This window comes from Schistocerca cancellata, chromosome 6 (genome assembly GCF_023864275.1).
Source record: "Schistocerca cancellata isolate TAMUIC-IGC-003103 chromosome 6, iqSchCanc2.1, whole genome shotgun sequence".
NCBI classification, from domain to species: Eukaryota; Metazoa; Arthropoda; class Insecta; order Orthoptera; family Acrididae; genus Schistocerca; species Schistocerca cancellata.
In genome coordinates this window covers 334,919,721-334,937,866 of record NC_064631.1, presented here as the reverse complement: position 1 = coordinate 334,937,866, position 18,146 = coordinate 334,919,721, and the positions used below count along the sequence as shown (strand labels likewise).

At 39.1% G+C, this 18,146-nt stretch overlaps 1 protein-coding gene across 1 annotated transcript in view; it reads right to left on the bottom strand.

Annotated features, from left to right (window-relative positions):
• The window catches only part of LOC126190751 (unconventional myosin-Ie-like), a 367,405-nt gene that overhangs the window by 58,523 nt on the left and 290,736 nt on the right, over window positions 1-18,146 (bottom strand). The window contains exons 14-15 of the mRNA XM_049931260.1: window positions 16,500-16,649; window positions 4,402-4,546 (exon numbers count right to left, since the gene is read on the bottom strand). Of these exons, the coding sequence (XP_049787217.1) occupies window positions 4,402-4,546; window positions 16,500-16,649 (295 nt within the window). The remainder of the gene's footprint in view (window positions 1-4,401; window positions 4,547-16,499; window positions 16,650-18,146) is intronic.

Sequence of the window (18,146 nt, the reverse complement as noted above, 5' to 3'; positions counted from 1 at the left end):
TGTTGGCTCTGATTTGGTGGAGAGTTGGTAGGGAGTTTTTAGGGATGTATTAAGCTGAAAAGGTCAGCTAGCCAGGGTTTATATGTTATGAGGAGTGGATGAGGAGGAACACTGTGGGTATGACAGAGGTTGGGTAGTGGTGCTCCAAGGCGGCAGCAGTTTGGATAACACATGGAGGTAGTGTCAGGAATGCTCCTCCAGATGCTAGAGAGCAAGGGATTCAATTTCAGAGACATCATGTATGGAGTAGGGACTGCAGAGTAATAGTACGTTGCAGAGGGGGCAGATGTGGTTCTGGGATGCCTGTGACATGGAGAGGTGTTTCTGCATTACCAGGTTAGTGAGGGCCAGGGATTTGCAGAATCTGGAAATGTGTAGGTCACTGAAAAAGGAGGTGTGGGATCCAGAGAAAGCAATCTTTACGATTAGGCCTTTTATGGGGTTTTGGGGGGGGGGGGGGGGGGGGGGAGATTCCATGGTTTAAGCAGAATTTGAGTAACAGGATGTGGGACTAGGCTTTAGCCAGGGAGAGGGATGCTTTTCTTAACTGGTGCAGAAAGATAAAGCAAGGGTGCACTGTGGCAGGAATGGTGTAAAGTAAATGGTAATGATGCAGAAATGGGCAAAACAGTTGATGTTTGTGAGAGGAGCTGGATAAGTGAAAAGATGCGTAAAAATGTGTAAAAAAATTTGCAAAGCATGCAAAAACACACATAGATATGCAAAAATATGCACATATATGCAAAAATATGCACAGATATGTAAACTTACACAAACCACATAAAAATACACACAAATATGTTAAAAATGTACAGAAACATTGGAGAACAGGGAGGTATGGGAGTGTGTGTGTGTGTGTGTGTGTGTGTGTGTGTGTGTGTGTGTGTGTGTGTGTTGCAATAAGCGAAGAGAGATGGAGTGGGGTGGGTGGGTTAGGTACAGAAAAGAAAACACAAGGTATCTAAGGATGAGAGATGAAGTGGGATCAATAGAAATAAATATAATTATAACTATCGGAGAAAAGAATTTGGGGCATCAGACGCAGCATCAACAATCTGCATGGTCACGAACTCTGTGTTGTGCGCAGACGATTTTTGATACAGTGTGGCTCAGAAGTAGATGCGGTGTGGAATGTGGTGAATAAACAGAAGAAAGGAGAGAAAGAACGGACACTGAGAAGAGTCATCCTGCAGAGAAGAGTAACAAAGGAAACCACCACAAGAATGGAAAAAAGCCATTCAGCAAAATCATACAGTGGAAACTCCAGGTAGGAATATCAAAAATGTAGCAAAAGAAAGATTGCTCCTACCGCAACAGCATCTTGGACCGGAAGGCCACTATCACGTGGGATGCAAGCAGCAATCTGAAAGGGGCAGGGAAAGGGAAGGGATAGTTGCTTATGCAGGAAGACAGATGAACGCTTTCTGGTGGAATGTGCTGGGATTAGAATGCTAACAGGTGCAGCATCAGGAGGTTATGGGGTATGGAGGTCGGGAAAAAAGGAGCACAAAGGAGAGGAATGGGGAAAGACAGGAGGATGCATTGGCAGAGGGTGGCAAATAAACAGGGTGGGAGATCAGAATGGGGAAAGGGCGATACAATGGGGACGGGGGGAGGGGGGGGTGGCTTTAGGTCGAGGGGGGGGGGGAGACAGTATGTTACCATGGGTTGAGGTCGGGATACTTATGGCAGCAGAGAATGTGTTGTACGAAATATTTCCTATCTGCACAGTCCACAAAAGCCAGTGGTGGAGGGAAGGATCTAGATGGCTTGAGAAGTGAAGCAGCTACTGACATCAAGTGTGTTATGTTCAGTTGCATATTGTGCCACAGGATGATCCAATTTGCTCTTGGCCACAGTTTGGCAGTGGCTGTTCATCCTGACAGACAGCTAGTTGGCAGTCATACCAATATAAAAAGCTGTGCAATGATTGCAGCAGAGCTGGTAAATGCCATGGGTGCTCTTTCACAGGAGACCCGGCTGTATCAATCTGCCTTTTCCCACATTGTTGATATTCTTACCTGGAGTCCTCATTGCTTGACAACTAACAATCCTATAGTTTCTAATCAAGCAGACAAACATAATAAAGTAAAGTTGTTCTCAACCCAAAGGTTGGTTCTTTACTGTGAACGGTCCTACTGTGGAAAGAGTTATGTCCTTATCTCCCTCAGGTAAGTTAACTGACCTGCCCAGACAGTTTTAACAGAGCTGTTTGATGTGTAATCTGTACTATGGGAAATTTTGGCCTTTTCAGATTTAAAAAAAGAGAGAGAGGGAGACACTGCAATAAGTGAGAAACAAAATCCTAGGACCAACTGAGAATCAAACTGTTAACATTTTGTTTTGCGGAGGAGGAGGAGGAGGAGGAGATTAGTGTTTAACGTCCCGTCGACAACGAGGTCATTAGGAAAACCTAAATCAGGATGGCCGGAGACGGGATTGAACAGTCATCCTCCCGAATGCGAGTCCAGTGTGCTAACCACTGCGCCACCTCACTCGGTTTTTGTTTTGCAATATGGCCCTTACTCTCTCAGCAATCAAAACAAACAGCTGTCACCTAATCACACTTATTATTGAGAAAATAAATAGTTTCTGACTGCAGAATGAAATTTCCACTCTGCAGCGAAGTGTGAGCTGATATGAAACTTCCTGGCAGATTAAAATTGTGTGCTGGATCGAGACTAGAACTTGGGACCTTTGTCTTTCACAGGCCAGTGCTCTGCCATCTGAGCTACCCAAGCTCAACCCATGACCCGTCCTCACAGCTTTAATTCCACCAGTACCTCGTCTCCTACCTCAGTTTTGTAGTGTGTGTAGCCAGGATTTTCCAATTGTGCATGGTGGAAGGGATGACTGCCACAAACATATGGGTAACAAAATTCATTCAGATACAGTTAAGCTGAGGGACACAAACAAGAATTTAACAATTTTTACTAAATCTCAGAAGATGAAAGTTTGGTGACAAATGCACAGTTGTTATTTACGACATTCTTTGTTGAGCAAAAATTGCCTTAACATGTAGTGACCACACAGGATGTTTGTTCAAGAAAGTGTCTCCCAGTTCAAAAATAGCCTCCATGTACAACTGTGTGAGAACAAAAATGAAAGCACTAGTTAAAAGTGTGGCTTCTACAATTGAGGGAAAGGTAACAAAGTTAATGAAGTCCCAGCCCTTTTGTCCTGGCAACAGACGGCAGTAGTTGTGTCACTTTACAATGGTTAAACTATTAAGATTTTACTCAATTGGAGAATCCAATGACAGTACATGCAAAGCCACCGAGGACACAGATGAATAGCACATCTGCAGGGACAGTTGGGAATGTGGGTCTCATGGGAAGCATGCAAGGGATAAGTCCCTGCAGTCGCACTATTCATGTGTGTCCTGTTCCACTTGCAGTACAATATAATAACCTGTTCCTGAATTGGAATTCTCCTTCAAGGCTTCAGTGGTTTTCAGCAGTGCTGGATCTTCCCTCTGTTCAGCAGCAAAGTCGCATATGGCAGTGATGATTGAGATTTCATCCAAGCTGCTGTGTTTTGCTGTTAGTGTCCCTGTGTTAATGTTGCTTTTGTATACCACTATGACACTGTACTCCTGAAGTCTCAGCACACATCTTGCCAGTTGATCAGGTGGACCCTTCAAGCTAGCCAACCAGCATAGAGAGTGTTATCTGCCACATCAGTGAATAATTTGCAAAATAAATATGGCTGGAAGTTGTTGAAGGCCCAAATAACTGCAAGGCAATTTTTCTCAGGTGTAGAGTAGTTCATCTCAAAATTGGAGAACACTCTGGAGGCATAAGCATTCACCTTTTCAGCACCTTGCTGAATTTGCATTAGAATTGCACCTATCCCATAACCTCTAACATTAGTGTGAAGTTGTGCCATGGCATTCAGTGATAGGGCTGGAGAAGATGTTACTGGCTTAGTTCCTCCTTAGGGCCTCTTTGTTGCACCTTATTCCAGGGAAATGTGGTGTCTCCCTGCAGTAGTTCTTGGTATAGAAGTCCTTTACAAATTTCTGGCAGTACTAACAAGTGGAGAACTGGTGGACTGCTCATGAAGATACAGAAAATGGAGAGGACAGGTAAGATTACAGTTTAAATGTTTGAGATGAAGATTAAAAGTAGCATCCAAGTAGGTGATGAGAGATTCAAAACAAAAATAGATTGTGTATATTTCAGCAATGACAATTATTTAAGGTGAATAAGAGTGCATATGTAATTTATAACAGTCAAGGTCATTGTTTTTTGAGCACCACTCATGACTCTGTCTGTAAAGTGAATTATTTATAAACCATGACCTCAAGTGCCCACTATCCTGGTTTACCATTATTATTAAATAGTACAAAAATCAGTTCTAGTTTATAGGTTCAAAACAGTTCATGGTATCATCACTTACTGATTCAGGAGCTTTGATGAAAACTTTGCTAATACCCAGTTGATACTGGTTTCTTTCCATGTTGACACTCTTCATGATTACTTCAACACCCTGTTTCTCATCACCTTTCCAATGTGGCCATGTTTCTTTGGTCAATATTGCATACCTAAAAGCAGAAAATACACAGTTTTCAAGGAGATAAACAAAATGAGCATGTATGCATGAACTAACTATAGACATTAGGATTGCTTGTTGATATTTGTGATGCCACATCCTTAAGGGGTAGTGATACCCAACATGAAATCAAGGACTATGTATATTTAAGCAGGAGAAGCAATTGAAATCAATTATTAATTACAAAGAAATTATCTGTTACTAAGAAACAAAAATTGTATATTAAATTTATGTATTTTCTGGAAGTGACAGAGATCACAATAATGTAATAATGTTCTTCAGATACAGCAGGGTTTTTCTACCTGATTTTTCTTATTAAATAATTAATAATAATAAAAGTTACAGATGATCACCAAGATGGTGATTTCTATTAATCTTTATACATAGTCCCTGTCTTCATATGTAGGGATATGGCAGCAAGATGAAACTGGCATTAAAAAGGTTGCCAATGCCTGGCAGCCTAAAATCCGATACTGGTTCTTTCAGTTCTTAGGTTGTTCGTAAAATTAGTGCAACTCTAGATAGTTGACGGTTTTTCTCTGAGCTGGATGTTTTAAACAGGGGCTAGGAGGAATAGCATTGTTCACATTTTAGCTAAATTTCAGAGGAACAACATGCAATTTGGCAATCAGTACAATGCAGCTACACCACACAAACCAAAAATTTGGTGTCACGTTGAAAGAATTTTACCAGAGTGCTGAAGTCTCTGAAGCATTGTGAAGGCTATTGTTATAATGAACTATCATTTCAATTGTATTGTTACTTGTTGAATCACATTAACACATTGGCTAATTCAACAATGGTGGCATAGTATATGACTGTCACTAACCCATTAGGTCATCCTTGCTGCCATTCATTCATTTAATCTACATCTGCATCTACATGATTTCTCTGCAATTCACAATTAAATGCCCAGCAGAAGTATCATCGAACCACCTTCACGCTATTTCTCTATTGTTCCACTCTCTAATGGAATGTGGGAGAAAACGAACACTTAAAATCTTTCTGTGCAGGCTCTGGTTTCTTTATTTTATTATGGTGATTATTCCTCCCTGTGTAGGTGTGCTCCAACAAAATATTTTCACACTCTGAGGAGAAAGTTGGTAATTGAAATTTCATGAGAAGGTCCTGTCACAATGAAAAACACATTTGTTTTAATGACTGCCACTCCAATTTACGTATTATATCAGTGGCACTCTCTCCCCTATTTCACAATAATACAAAACAGGCTGCCCTTCTTTGGACTCTTTCGATGTCCTCTGTGGATCCTATCTGACGTGGATCCCACACTGCACAGCAGTACTCCAGAAAAGGACATACAAGTGTAGTGTAGGAAGTCTCTTTAGTAGACCTGTTGCATTTCCTCAGTATTATTTGGCAAATAAAAGGTCTGTTCAAAAAAATTCCAGAACATTCATAATTTTACAACAATGGTGTGTTGGAGCGAAATGTGGTTGGCATCCCTGCACAAGACTGTGTTTAATGTGTAACTGCCAGAAGTTTCATTGTCATATGTCTGTTAGTTACTGTTCAATGCTGTATCAAATAGAACATTGTGTCACATTTTGCAAATTTTAAGATGGCAGATTTAGAGGAGCAATGCAGCTGCATTAAATTTTGCATGAAACTCAAGAAAACCTTTGCACAGACACATCAAATACTGCAGGAAGCCTGTAGTAATGAGTGCTTAAGCCGTACTCAGTGTTATGAATGGTTCACATGGTTTAAAAATAGCCGGACGGAAGTTAAATATCAATCTCATTCAGGACGCTCTTCAATGTACCAACAACGCTCATTTCAGTTAAACTGAGCATGCCAACTGAAGACTCACTGTCCGAGAGATTTCAGAATAATGTAACACTTCAGTTGGATCATCGTATGAAATCCTGACACAGCATCTTGGAATGCATCATGTTGCCACCAAGTTTGTCCCACAGCTCATGAGTCAAGACCAAGAAGATTTTCACCTCACAATCCGTGAATATCTTTTGGATTGCACAAAGGAGAATGAGATGTTCCTTAAAAGAATCTTAACTGGTGATGAGATGTGGGTCTATGGTTACAATATTGGGACCAAGGTTTAATCTTCACAACCAGTCGGGAAAGGTTCTCCAAGCCCAAAAAAAGCTCGTCCGGTCAGGTCAAATGCCAAAGCTATGCTGACAGTTTTCTTTGACTTTGAAGAATTAGTTAATCATGAATTTGTGACACAGGGACAAGCTGTTAGTCGATGGTACTATCAGGTCGTGCTGCAACTCCTGCACGAAAATGTGAGAAGGAAACGACCTGAAATGTGGGGAGACTATTTATGGCTCTCGCATCATAACAACACAGCCACACATTCATCCCTGTTGGTGCAACACTACTGTGCAAAATACGAAATCACTGTCCTGCCTCATCCTCCATAATCTCCAGTCCTAGGAAAGGGAAGGAAAAACTGTCTGGGTCGATTGCAGAAAACTTAAGGGGGGACACTGTCACAAGTGGTAAAATACCAGTGGTCACAGGTGTCAGAGGGATGCCTTTTTTAGGATAGGGGAGGGGGAAATAAAATGAGTTTTAAGAGAGATTGGCAGACACACTCAGTTTGAGAAAACAGATGAATAGGAGTCAGATTTTAGCATACAGCCTCCATTTAAATAATGTTTAACAGAAAGTAATCAGAAACTGCCAGTTCATCTTTGCCAAAGCAGTTATAATCCCATGCAGTTATAATCCCATTAGTATGTAGTATCAGTTATCTTTATTACACCAGAACATTCCGGGACTCAGAAATAAAGTTGATGAACTACTCATTTGTATTGATGAAATGAATTCATCTAACCAAATTGACATAATCTGCCTCTCTGAACATCAAGTGACCACTGGCATAGATATGTTAGATCTTTCAGGATTTAAGCTAGCTTCCTACTTCTGCAGAGTAGATATGGATGGAGGAGGAGTTGCCACATTTATTAAAAACTGCCATAAATTCAAGAACATTGACATTAATAAATTCTGTTTAGACCAGCATCTAGAAGCATGTGCAACAGAAGTAGAGTTCCATAACAGATCCTACATAATAGTAACTATTTACTGAGCACTACAGGAAATTAAAATCTATTCATAAATCATCTAGAAGCTCTTTTAGGTTATTTAACAGGAATAAACAAATAAATTTTGATTGCTGGTGACTTTAATACAGATTTTCTAATGCAATCTTCCAGTAAACATTTACTGCAGTTAGTAATGTTGTCTTTCAACCTAACTCACACTGTAAACTTTCCAACTAGGATCACTAAATCCTCAAGGACAGCCATTGATAACATTTTTATAGACAAATCAAAGGAACAAAATCATACCATAAAACCTGTAATAAATGGACTATCAGATCATGACATGCAGCTCCTTGTTTTAGATGTAAATTCTAAGCAGATTATCAAGACTGCTAAATATGAGTACAGGAGAGTAGACAGTCAACCAAAAATTGAGTGTTTTAGAAAACTGCTCAAAGATATGAACCGGAAAGATGTTTATAGTGCTCATGACACGAATGAAAAATATAATACATTCAGGAACAATGTTAGTACCATGTTTTAAAACTGTTTTCCTCTAAAAGTTACTCAAATTAAACATAAGTCTATAATAAAACCATGGATTACACAAGGAATAAAGATTTCCTGTAAGACAAAAAGGAAAATTTATCTGTCGACCAAGAATAGCTCCAATGCTGATGATTTAGCTAAATACAAGGAATACTGTAAAATATTTAAAAAAGTAATTCAGACATCTAAACAAATGCACTACGAGAAGAAGATAGCAATGTCAGGGAACAAAATAACAACAATATGGGATATAGTGAAAAAGGAGACTAGTAGAACCAGAAAGGAACAGGAGCAAATAGCATTAAGGGTAGATGACACATTAGTAACCGATGGGCATAGTGTGGCAAATCTATTTAACAAGTAATTTATATCTGTTACTGATAGAATGGGATTGTCAGGATCAGTAAATAATGCCCTAGAATATCTGAAACTAGTCTTTACAAATAGTTTCAGGTACATGAATATGTCACTCACTTCACCAAAAGAAATAACTTCTTTAAAAACAACACATTCTAGTGGTTACGAAGAAATATCAACAAAGTTAATTAAAGCATGTTACTGTGAGTTTAGTACAATTCTAAGTTACTTGTGTAACCAGTCAATTATGACTGGGACATTTCCTGACTGGCTAAAATATGCAGATGTTAAGCCTCTATTCAAGAAAGGGGATGAAGAGATACCATCAAACTACAGACCGATTTCACTTTTGCCAGCATTCTCAAAAATTTTAGAAAAAGAAATGTACAGGGAGCTTCTCAACCATCTGACCACAAATAACATATTATCAAGAACACAGTTTGGGTTTCTGAATGGTTCTGATATCAAGAAGGCTATTTACACCTACAGTGAAAATGTACTTAATTTATTAAATAACAAATTACAAGCAGCAGGTATTTTCTGTGACTTGTCAACGGCATTTGATTGTGTGAACCACAACATCCTTTTGAATAAGTTGAATTCTATGGTGTCATGGGCAGTGCTGCAAAATGGTGCAAGTACTACCTCACTAACAGGAAACAAAGGGTGTCAGTGCAAGGGACTAGTGAATTAAGTCATCAGTCATCATCAGAATGGGAAGAAATTATATGTGGTGTCCCACAAGAATCCATCTTAGGGCCACTGCTGTTTCTTGTGTACATTAACAATCTCTCATCAGTTACACTGCCAGAAAAAGAGTTCGTTTTGTTTGCAGATGACACAAGTATTGCAATGAATAGTATGTTGAGTGTAGTTCTAGAAAGATCTGCTAATGATATTTTCATGGATATTAATAAATGGTTTAAAGCCAACTCACTGACATTAAACTTCAAAAAGACTCACTACAAGCAATTCAGAACCTGTAAGAAGTTTCCACCCAGCATATGCATAAAGTATGAAGAAGAGCAGATAGAAGAGGTTGACAGTCTTAAATTCCTGGGATTACAACTTGATGATAAATTCAGTTGGGAGGAGCACACCACAGAACTGCAGAAATCTGTATTTGCAATTCAAGTGTCAGCTGACATAGGCGACATAAAAATGAAAAGGCTTGCTACTTTGCCTACTTTCATTCCATAATGTCATATGGTAATATTTTGGGGTAACTCCTAAAGTCAAACAAAAGTTTTCGGAGTCCAAAAGAGTGTAATACGTATTATTTGTGGCGTTAATTCACGGACATCCTGTAGAAACCTCTTCAAAGTACTGGGTATACTAACTACTGCCTCTCAGTATATTTACTCCTTAATGAAATTTGTCCTAAATAATATACCTCTTTTTCCAACAAACAGCTCAGTTCATACATTCAATACCAGGAACAAAAATGATCTACACAAGGACTTAAAAGCACTTACTTTAGATCAAAAAGGGGTCCACTACTCAGGAACACTCATCTTCAATAATTTGCCACCAAACATAAAAAATTTAGTTACAAATAAAAATCAGTTTAAAGGGAGCCTGAAAGTCTTACTAGTGACCAACTCCTTCTACTCCATTGACAAATTTTTTAATAGAAACAAATGATGTATTGTATACACTCATACTATTAGTATTGTTATTTCAGCTTAAAATATATATAATTTGACATGTTCCACATCCATGAGGATCTCCTCAGCACGGAACGAAAAACTAATCTTATCTAATCTACCCTGCAGATATTTTTTAATTTCCAAAGTTGAAAACCCTAGTGAAAGGACAAAGATTTGCAATGATAGACGTGATAAAAGAAAATTCCCAGACAGTGCTTTGCATGATCCAGCAAGAGGCATATCAAAACTGCTTCCAGAGATGGAAACTGCGTTAGGAGTAGTGTATCAATTGTAGAGCAGAGTATTTTCAAAGCATAGAAAAATTTTGTGGACAAAGTTGCTGAATTTTTTGAACAGACCTCGTATTTAGTTGCAATTACAGCCTTTAGATTTGTGCAATTTATTGTGTAACTGAAACATAGTGAGTTCCTTTTAGTACTCTCTGGCTTCATACTTTTCATTAGTTAGACTCAACTGTCACTTTTCGCACCATATAGATGCCTTCCCTAATTCATTTTGCAATTTGTTTTGATAATCTGATGACCTTATAAGACAGTAAATGACAGTATCATCTGCAAACAATCTAAGAGTGCTATTCAGATTGTGGCCTAAATCATTTATGTAGATCACAAACAGTAGATGCCCTAAATAATTTCCATGGGGAATCCCCGATATTACTTCCATTTTACATGGTGACTTTCCATCAGTTACTATGAACTGTGACATTTTTGAGAGGAAATTGTGAATCCAGTCGCACAACTGAGGTAATAGTCCATAGGCTCACAATCTGATTAGAAGTCGCTTGTGAGGTACGGTGTCAAAAGCCTTTGGAAATCTAAAAATATGGAATCAATCTTAGATCCCTGTTAACAGCACTCATTACTTCATGAGAATAAGGATCTAGTTGTGTTTCACAAGAATGATATTTTCTGAATACATGTTGGCTGTTTGTCAAGCAACTGTTTTCTTCAAGATAATTCATAATGTTCGAACACAGAATATGTTCCAAAACCCTACTGCAAATAGATGTTAGCGATATGGGTCTGTTACTCAGCAGATTACTCATATTTCCTTTCTTGGGTACTGGTTTGACTTCTGCAGCTTTCCAGTCTTTAGGTACTTATCTTTCAACAAGTGATTGGTTGTATATGGAGCTATTGTATCAGCATACTCTGAGAGGAGCCTGACTGTTATACAATCGAGGCCTTGCCTTTATTAAGTGATTTACATTAAGCTGATAAGCCACACTGAGGACACCTGTTTCTGAGTTACTTATGTTGATAGTTGTTCTTGGTTCGAATTCTGGAATATCTACTTTGTCTTCTTTGGTGAAAGAATTTCAGAAAACCATACTTACAAGAGAACCTCCCCATTGCGCACCCCTCAGATTTAGTTATAAGTTGGCACAGTGGATAGGCCTTGAAAAACTGAACACAGATCAATCGAGAAAACAGTAAGAAGTTGTGTGGAACAATGAAAAAATAAGCAAAATTACAAACTGAGTAGTCCATGCGCAAGATAGGCAATATCAAGGAGAATGTGAGTTGAGGAGCACTGTGGTTCCATGGTTGGCGTGAGCAGCTGCGGAACGAGAGGTTCTTGGTTCAAGCCTTCCCTCGAGTGAAAATTTTAATTTTTTATTTTCGGTTTACATGAAAAACTATTATGTTTTCATCAATTTTTTTGGGAGTGATTATCACATCCACAAAAAAACCTAAATCGGGCAAGGTAGAAGAATCTTTTTACCCATTCGTGAAGTGTATAAGTTAGGTGGGTCGACAACATATTCCTGTCATGTGACGCACATGCCGTCACCAGTGTCGTATAGAATATATCAGACGTTTTCCTGTGGAGGAATCGGTTGACCTATGACCTTGCGATCAAATGTTTTCGGTTCCCATTGGAGAGGCACGTCCTTTCGTCTACTAATCGCACGGTTTTGCGGTGCGGTCGCAAAACACAGACACTAAACTTATTACAGTGAACAGAGATGTCAATGAACGAACGGACAGATCATAAATTTGCAAAAATAAAGAAAGTAAACTTTTCACTCTATGGAAGACTTGAACCTAGGACCTTTCGTTCCACAGCTGCTCACGCTACCCACGAGACCACGCCGCTCCTGAGTTCACACTATCCTTGATGTTGCCTATCTTGCGCATGGGCTATTCAGTTTGTATATTTTGCTTATTTTTCATAGTTCCACACAACTTCTTCCTGTTTTCTCGATTGATCTATATTCAGTTTGTCAAGGCCTATCCACTGTGCCAACTTATAACTAAATCTGAGGGGGGTGCGATGGGGAGGTTCCCTTGTTAGCAGTCTGCTTTAGTGGCACTGTGATCAGTAACATCACCACTGTTATCATGCAGTGAAGTACTGATTGTGTCTTTCCGCTGGCCATACTTTACATATGACCACAATCTCTCTGGATTTTCTGCCAGATTTCGAGGCAGAGTTGCACTTAAGTTTGCCACTACATTTGGAGCTTCTCTAAAGCTTTGTCATTAATTTATTCGGTATATGTCTCTCAACAGTTGTAGATACTATTTCTCTGAATTTAAACCACATCTGGTCTACACTTACATATTCAGACTGGAAGCAATGGAGACTGTCTCTTAGGAAGGCCTCACGTGAATTTTTATTTGCTTTTTTAAATATAATTATTATGTGTTTAATTTTGGTGGTTTCGGATGTTACAGGATTCAATCTAGCTACAACAACCTTGTAGTCAGTAATCCCTCTATCTATCATGATGCTCTTTATCTGCTCCGTATTATCTGTTGCTAAGTGGTCAAGCATGTTTTCGCAACCATTTACACTTTGAGTGGGCTCCTGAACTACCTGTTCAAAATAATTTGCTGAGAACACATTCTGAATTATTTTGGGAAAGGATTTTGCACCTACCTCTGACTTTAAATGTGTATTTTCACCAACATAGCCATGGTAGCCGAAGTCACCACCAACTATTATTGTATGATTGAGGTACCAATTTGAAATGTAACAGGATTTCTTTGAACTGTTCAGGAAGTGAGTCAGTAAAAAGAACCAGTTATTAATTTATTCTGGTTATCAAGTATAACCTCTGCCCATACTAACTCACATGAACTATCTACTTTGAATTTCACTGTAAGGTAAACACTCCACCACCTACTTTATTTAAACTATCCTTTCTGAACACAGTTAGCTCCCTTGTAAAAATTTCAGCTGAACTTCTTTCCGGCTTTAGCCAGCTTCCCATACCTACATCAATTTGAGCTCTGGTTCTTTTCAAACACAGCTACGGCAATTTACAGCTACAATATTGATTGTTCCTATGGCTACCCTCTTTCTGAGTTCATCCTGCACCCTTTGAAACTGAAGCCCTTTCTGCACTTTCTCAAGATCCTCTTAACATAAAAAACTACCCAGTCACCTCCACACAGCCCCAGCTACTTCTGTAGCCCCTCCTGCTTGCAGTGGATGCCCGACCTATTTAGCAGAACTCAGAAACCCACCACCCTATGGCACAAATCAAGGAATCTGCAGCCTACATTGTGCCAGAAACACCTGAGCCTCTGAGTCAGATCCTCCACTGGGCTCTGTAACAAAGGACCACAGTTGCTTTTGTCAATGATGCTACAGATGGTGAGCTCCGGCTTCATCTTCCAAACAAGACTGGCAATCTTTACTGCTTCAGTTAGCTGCCCAAAACCAGTGAGAATCTCTTCCTATTCAAAGCAACACACATCTTTAGTTCCGACATGAACTGCAGTTGGCTGCTCCCTGTGCTCTTCACGGCAACCGGAAGCACCCTTTTCACACCTGGCACTCAAACTCCTATGCTCCTTAAATGACCAGACCTTGTGGGCCGAGAGGCTTCCTTTGGGACAGGTGAATGACTTCATCGGGCTCAGGGACTTCATCAGCTACAGATAGTGCTCAAAACCTGTTCATCAGATGAACCAGAATGGCCCTCCGATTGGCTCCCCATAAAGTCTTTTGCTGCCTGCCTCTCCTTGGAGACCGAGCGAGGTGGCGCAGTGGTTAGCACACTGGACTCGTTTAGGGAGGATGACTGTTCAATCCCATGTCTGACCATCCTGATTTAGGTTTTCCGTGATTTTTCAAAATCTCTCCAGGCAAATGCCGGGATGGTTCCTTTGAAAGGGCACGGCCGACTTCCTTCCCTGTCCTTCCCTAATCCGATGAGACCGATGACCTCTATTTTGGTCTCTTCCCACAAACCATCCAATCTCCTTGGAGCAACCCCCCACTTGACCACGAGTTTCGGGTTAGTCAGTGACGGCAGTACCCCCACCGTGGCCATAGTAGTGGGCCAATCGGGGTATACATGGATCGTACTGGACATCTGGACATCGCCCGGATCCCCACATCTGGCCCCCTCACAGGGATGCCCACTGGCAACAGCTTCATGCTGTGTTAAGGAAGCCAACACTTACCTGGGGCACCGTTAAGGGTCACCAACTTAGCTCGAATTGACCACAGCTATCACAGTCCCTATACACACCAAAGAGAGCAAACTGCATACACAGTTGTTAGAACATTAGACTGTGCCTGTGAGCACTTAAAACACACAAAAAATTAAGAAAGTGAACTGGTATCCACTAAAATAACTGAAAATAAGTCGCTCTTGTTTGAAGCTCATAAGTAAAATTAGCAAGCAAGTGATATACTCGCCTTGCCTGCAGCAGCAACAGAAGGTAGACACTCTTGCTGACAGTCCAACTGACTCCAGAGTCTAATGAGCTACTGCCAACGTATCACTATTTGATGATGTATGTCACTTGCAGGCCTCATTACCTAAAGATTTTTATTTATCCATACTACTATTATCAAATTATCTGAGCAACATCAGCCAAATTTATTCTTGTGTTTAATTTCTACAAAGCAGGTACTCTTTGTCATATACTTCAGTGCAATTAAACTGTTCAGTCAGCATTGTTTGTCTGCATATGCCTTAACAAACACAATCTGTTTTATTCAAGTGAGAATGGCTCTTATATCAGAAGTGTTGTAAGATCGTCACGTGTCCTATTTTTGCAAGTATAGCTTTTATCATATCAACTGTGGTTAAGCAGAGAGCCTAGGCTCAATTCCACAATGCAAACAAAAAATGAAATCTGATGCTTGGGTTACAGTCAGCATGGAAGGTACAAGGCACTTTCCCATTTTTAGCAGAATTGTGGCTATTCCACCTAAGTGCACACTATCTTCTTACATGTTTACTCTCAGTTTGGAAAGACATAATTCCTACATGCTTCATTTGGAACACATTCACTGTGATTCTATATAAATACCATTGTTACAATGTTTTCTATGAACAATAGTTTATTTCTCAACTACTGATGACCGAACTGACTTAATAAAAGTCACAACCACAATATTAGGATGCAATGACAGTTCCAATGTAAAAACAATGATGTAAGTGATATTAAAGCAATATATTTCCTTTTCCTTTTAAATCAATTTACACATAACCTAATTATCTGCCTCCGTGGCTCAGACCACTATGCATGTTCGGCTGGTGGCACTCTACCAGGAGGTAAGCTGCTTCAAATCCTGCTTGTGGAGAATGTTTTCACTACCAGTATTTGGTCAGCAAGAGGAGGAGAGGTGGTGGCATGAAGTTCCTGATCACAAGACTCCGTGTCAATGCCTTGGTTTAAATACCAAACTTCAAACCTCTCCACAGTGTCTCCTGAAGTGAGAGCATGTGACACTATAATGGTAATCCGTGTGTCAGATGGGGTTGTTAAGCTTGGCGACCCCCTTGGTGCTGCTTGCAAGAAGTAGGCTATGTGCTAGCACTGGGTTTCACGTTCTTTCTTCTCTCATCATCATCATCATCATCATCATCATCATCATCATCACAATACCCCCCCCCCCCCCCCCACACACACACACACACACACAAATGCGCACGCATGCATACGCACGCACACACATGTAACATAAAAAAAAGTTGTAATGGAGAATTATGTAATTTGACAAACAAAAAAAAAGAAAAAAAAAACAATAATTAATAGTAGCACAGCATAATCAAATTTTGATTGTATATCCTTGGCATTTACACACAAGCACATGCACCCCTATTGATGTTTATTCTGATACCACGGTCTGCTTCGCAATGAAATATGAATGTACCTATATCCCACATTCCTTGTGTTATCAAATTGATCATTACCACCAAAAGTAATAAACAAGATGCAGCAAAGAGACAATCGATCACAGTCTACATATATGTTCTTATAGGAGTTTCCTTTTGGTAATGGAAACACTTGATGTGAACATTATGTATAGAGCATGGCTGATAACCTTTTATGGTATGGTTCATTAACTAAAATTAAATTACCTGTTCAGAAATTTTCTGAATGGTCGCCGATAAGCAAAACCAGCACGCCTGACACGTATATTTTCTTTCAGTCCAAGATATTCCACCTGATGTTTTACCCTCAGCTCCTCCCAATCTCGTGGTCGTTTGGTTTCATTTGGTTTTATACATCTATAAACAAATAAATAAGAATCTTAAGAGTGTCAGTGTGATATCGTCAGTTTCAACAATCTGAGCTGCAGTTTACATTTCTTATGATTATAAAGACAATCTGCTGCACAAGTAAGATAGAAGTGCACATGGAACTATGAGTCTGGCAAGAATTAAAGAGAGGGTTTACTGACAAGTTATTTTATTATTGGAAAATGGATTTCTATGACATTGCCAACTCTATGGAAAAGATAAGGTAATAAAACGAAAATTAATATATTATGAGACAGAATCGCTGAATTGCTGGGCAATACTTATCTCAATGAGGGAAATTCTTAATTCTGTCAATAGATATATTTAAAGCCAAAAGTGATGATACTATCCTAGCTTTTGTAACTGTTAGCTTCTTCCACAGTGAGGTTTAAAAAATAAGAGCAAGTAATTCTCATCCTAGGAGTTTAGGTAGTTGCCCTTTCTTTTTCACCTTTCCCAAATTATCTCTCCCTGAGGAAGGAACTAATAATTAAAAAAAGCTAGGATAGTGTCATCACTTTTACTTTTATATGTATCTGTCAGCAGTACTAAACATTTCACCCCTTAAAGCTAAATTCTTATCAGCAAGTATATCACATAATTTAGTAGTTTTCTTAACTGAATTTTCATTTGACACAATTAAAATTAAAATTACAAATACAACTGCAGAACATTATGTATGAAACAACTGACAGCTAAGTTTTGCCCACTGATTAAATTTGATTAGATGTACTTTTTATTCCAATAGATCCACAGTGAGAAGATTCACCAGGATGTAGAACTTGTCAGAAAAACAAGAAGACACAAAAAATATCAACAAAGTAAAAACAAATGTGCTAATAAGCCTTCTACAGATCCAAAGAGAAATGGTCCTCATGGACGTGGACAAGTCGAAAATATCTTAAACATATTTTCAGTTAAAAGGTAATAAATAATTCATTACAAAGAATGTAAATGCTCAACTCCCAAACATTCATGGTTATGATAATTCTTAGGCTATTGAACCATGCATCAACAAATATAAAAAATCATTTTATTGCCCTTATTTACAACTATTCCATTACCGACCTGAAACTATAAAAAACTCAGATTGTACTAACACTCACATTATTTGACGTTATCAGTAACATATACCCATCAGACATGTATCAATGGAGGAGGAGGAGGAGTTGGCCATCAATAAAATCTTTATGCTCCTCTTACACTGAACTTTAGAAGTAGTTAAACTTTTTATGGCTGCTGACAAGTTATTGAAAGTAAGATTGTGAGATCTGTGAAGATTATTCTTATTTCTAATACTAACTGCATGATCCAAGCGTTAGATGAAAGAGAAATATATATTTCATTGACAAATTTCATTAAGTAATAAATATACTGGGAAGCAGTAGTTAGTATTCCTAGTTTCCTGAACTGGTCTCTGCATGATGTTCTTGAGTTCGCACCACATATGAAGTGTGATCAAAGAGTGACAGAAATTTATGTTTT